Genomic DNA, 2,253 nt, shown 5'->3' with positions numbered 1-2,253 from the left:
CCGCCCCGTGCTGCACATTACGATCGCGGATTTGCTCTACTTGGACAATGCCAACCTCCTCGCTGGCGCGCCGCCAACGACCGAGCGCCTCGAGATCGATCTCTACAAGGTCATCTTCAAAGTGCACGAGGCCATGGGACCAGAAGGTAATGTGGCTCGTCCCGCTCGTCCGAGCATGGTGCCGCCTGGGGCTTTGCCCGGGAGCTTGACAGAGTCGTGGGCCGCGGCGCTCCGGATGGGCGCGGCGCTCCGTGCGGCCGCGAATGAAGACCAAGGCGCAGTGGACGAATCCATGCAGTAGATGAAGACCCGAGTGCAGTTTTAACGACTCGGATCGAATCGAGGTTGTGTTTGCATGCGATGGCAATTGTCACGTCTCTCAAGATAGACAAAGTAAACCACTGGTATTACAACATCGCAATGGTCTACAGCTCGGTGCGGCCCGAGTCGAGGTCCATGACGGCGTTCGGGTTCGGGTGGTACGCCTCCGTCGAGATGGCCTTGCCGCCACCGGCCATCGTGAGCTTGTCCGACTGAATCGTGGTCGGCGCCGCCTGCGAGAGGTCGTCGACGACCTCGTTCGAGTAGTTTTCCGTGACCATGTCGGTGAGGCCGAGCACCTCGTTGTCAAAGTCGGAGCGCGTGTAGCTCTCGGCCGTCATATGCGGGTCTTCGTCCGCGTTGCCAAACGGCGAGTAAATGAAGCTGTTGGCGAGCGGATCCTCAATGACGAGCGTGAACGCCATGCCGGTCTTGAGCTCCTCGAGGCGCCCGAGCCACGTGGCGAGACCCGACCGGCCGCCGTCGCTGTCGCCGACCGCGAACGGGTTGCCCGACGTGAGGTTGTCGCGGATCTTCTCCAAAAGACCTTCGATCGTCGTGTACAAGCCGCCGAGCGACCCGGGCATCATTTCGAGGTCCAACTCCGGGATTTGAACGGAGGCCGAGTCGCTCTTGAGGATATCGCGGTCCATAAAGCTCGAGTCCTATATCCGTCAAAACTAAGATATTATGTTCCAAGCCACCGTGCAACGTACGTTGGCCGGCACGCGAAGAACGATGCGCTCGCCAAACGGCGGGATCGCACCGCCAGCCTTGACCTCGTTCGTCTTGAAGCCGCAGTGCTCGCAGTTGAACGCCATGATGATGACTTCCTACGCCGCAATTTGGTCATGAAGACTGCGCGGCTTGTATCCAAAGAAGACAAAAGGGTACCTTGAAGTGCGGGATGTCGGTGACGCACATGAGCGACTCGCCGTCCTTGTAGCATGCGTGGCACTGCGTCGGAAACCGGATGGCTTCGTGGTTCTTGATGCCGCTGCTCGAGGCCACGAGCGAATCGAGGCCTTCGTTGCGCGGCGGCACGACCTTGGGCACATTTGACGGCGTGTCGTGGGCGTGCGACTGGTCGGGCTGGAGGCCGCATTCGAGGTCCTGCGCTTCGGAGCGGAAGAAGTGCGACACGGTGAGCTGCGGGTCGACGTTGGGCGCGCAGAGGTTTTCAATGTGCGAGTTGCCCGCGGGGTCGGTGACGACGACCGTGAACGGCAGCGTGATGCCCGCCGCCATCATGGCCAGATTAGCGAGGAAGTCGTCAATCTTGGCGGTCGTCGCCGGGTCAATGAGGCGGCGCTCTTCCTGGTTGGCGCGGAGGCCATCGATCGACTTGGAGATGAGGCCTTCGATCGTGTTGATCGTGCCCTGCTGCGTCTTGGCCGGCACTTCAAAGTCGATCTCGGGAAAGTAGACGGACGCCGTGTCCGACTTGATGAGCTGGCGGTTGAGATCTTCGCGGTTCTCCACAAGGAGCTCCATGCGGACGCCCTTCTCCTGGATCGAGCCGCCAAACTGAATCTCACTGTTCTTAAAGCCGCAGTGGTCGCACTCGAACGACATCAAAATGACTTCGCGAAAGTACGGAATGCGCGTGAGGAGGAGCTTGGTCATGCCATTGTCGTAGCAGTTGATGCAGAGGCTCTCGATCTCCGTCACGTTCGGGATCTCGTCGTTGATGTCCGTGAAGAGCGAGTCGCTATTGCCGTTCTCAATGTCCAAGTGCACGCGCTCGTCCGTGTTGACGGTCGTCCCACCGAGCACCTGCGGAGCCTTGGCCGACATTGCTCTTGAAAAATGGACCGACCCAAGCCAATCGCAAAATCCGCCGCTTTTGATTGGCTTATTTCAACTGGATCGCGACTCGTGATTGGTTCATGTTCTAGAAAAGACAGGCTTCGGTCGATTTCCGGTTTTTTT

General features: G+C 59.3%; 2 protein-coding genes across 2 annotated transcripts in view; one reads left to right on the top strand and one right to left on the bottom strand.

Moving 5' to 3' along the window:
* Positions 1 to 305, top strand: part of SDRG_12910 (hypothetical protein) — a gene marked incomplete at its 3' end in the record, with an annotated part of 1,554 nt that extends 1,249 nt beyond the window's left edge. Inside the window, exon 2 of the mRNA XM_008618993.1 lies at positions 302 to 305. Coding sequence (XP_008617215.1) covers positions 302 to 305 — 4 coding nt within the window. The remainder of the gene's footprint in view (positions 1 to 301) is intronic.
* Positions 306 to 375: 70 nt separating this feature from the next.
* On the bottom strand, positions 376 to 2,118 carry SDRG_12909 (hypothetical protein; the record flags this gene model as incomplete). Its single annotated transcript, XM_008618992.1, has 3 exons — positions 376 to 986; positions 1,038 to 1,154; positions 1,216 to 2,118. 3 exons carry the CDS (start codon positions 2,116 to 2,118, stop codon positions 426 to 428), a joined length of 1,581 nt encoding a protein of 526 aa, XP_008617214.1. The 3' UTR covers positions 376 to 425.
* Positions 2,119 to 2,253: the final 135 nt, after the last annotated feature.

Source organism: Saprolegnia diclina, assembly GCF_000281045.1.
Source record: "Saprolegnia diclina VS20 unplaced genomic scaffold supercont1.53, whole genome shotgun sequence".
Classification (NCBI taxonomy): Eukaryota; Oomycota; class Saprolegniomycetes; order Saprolegniales; family Saprolegniaceae; genus Saprolegnia; species Saprolegnia diclina.
This window is presented reverse-complemented; position numbering and strand designations above follow the sequence as displayed.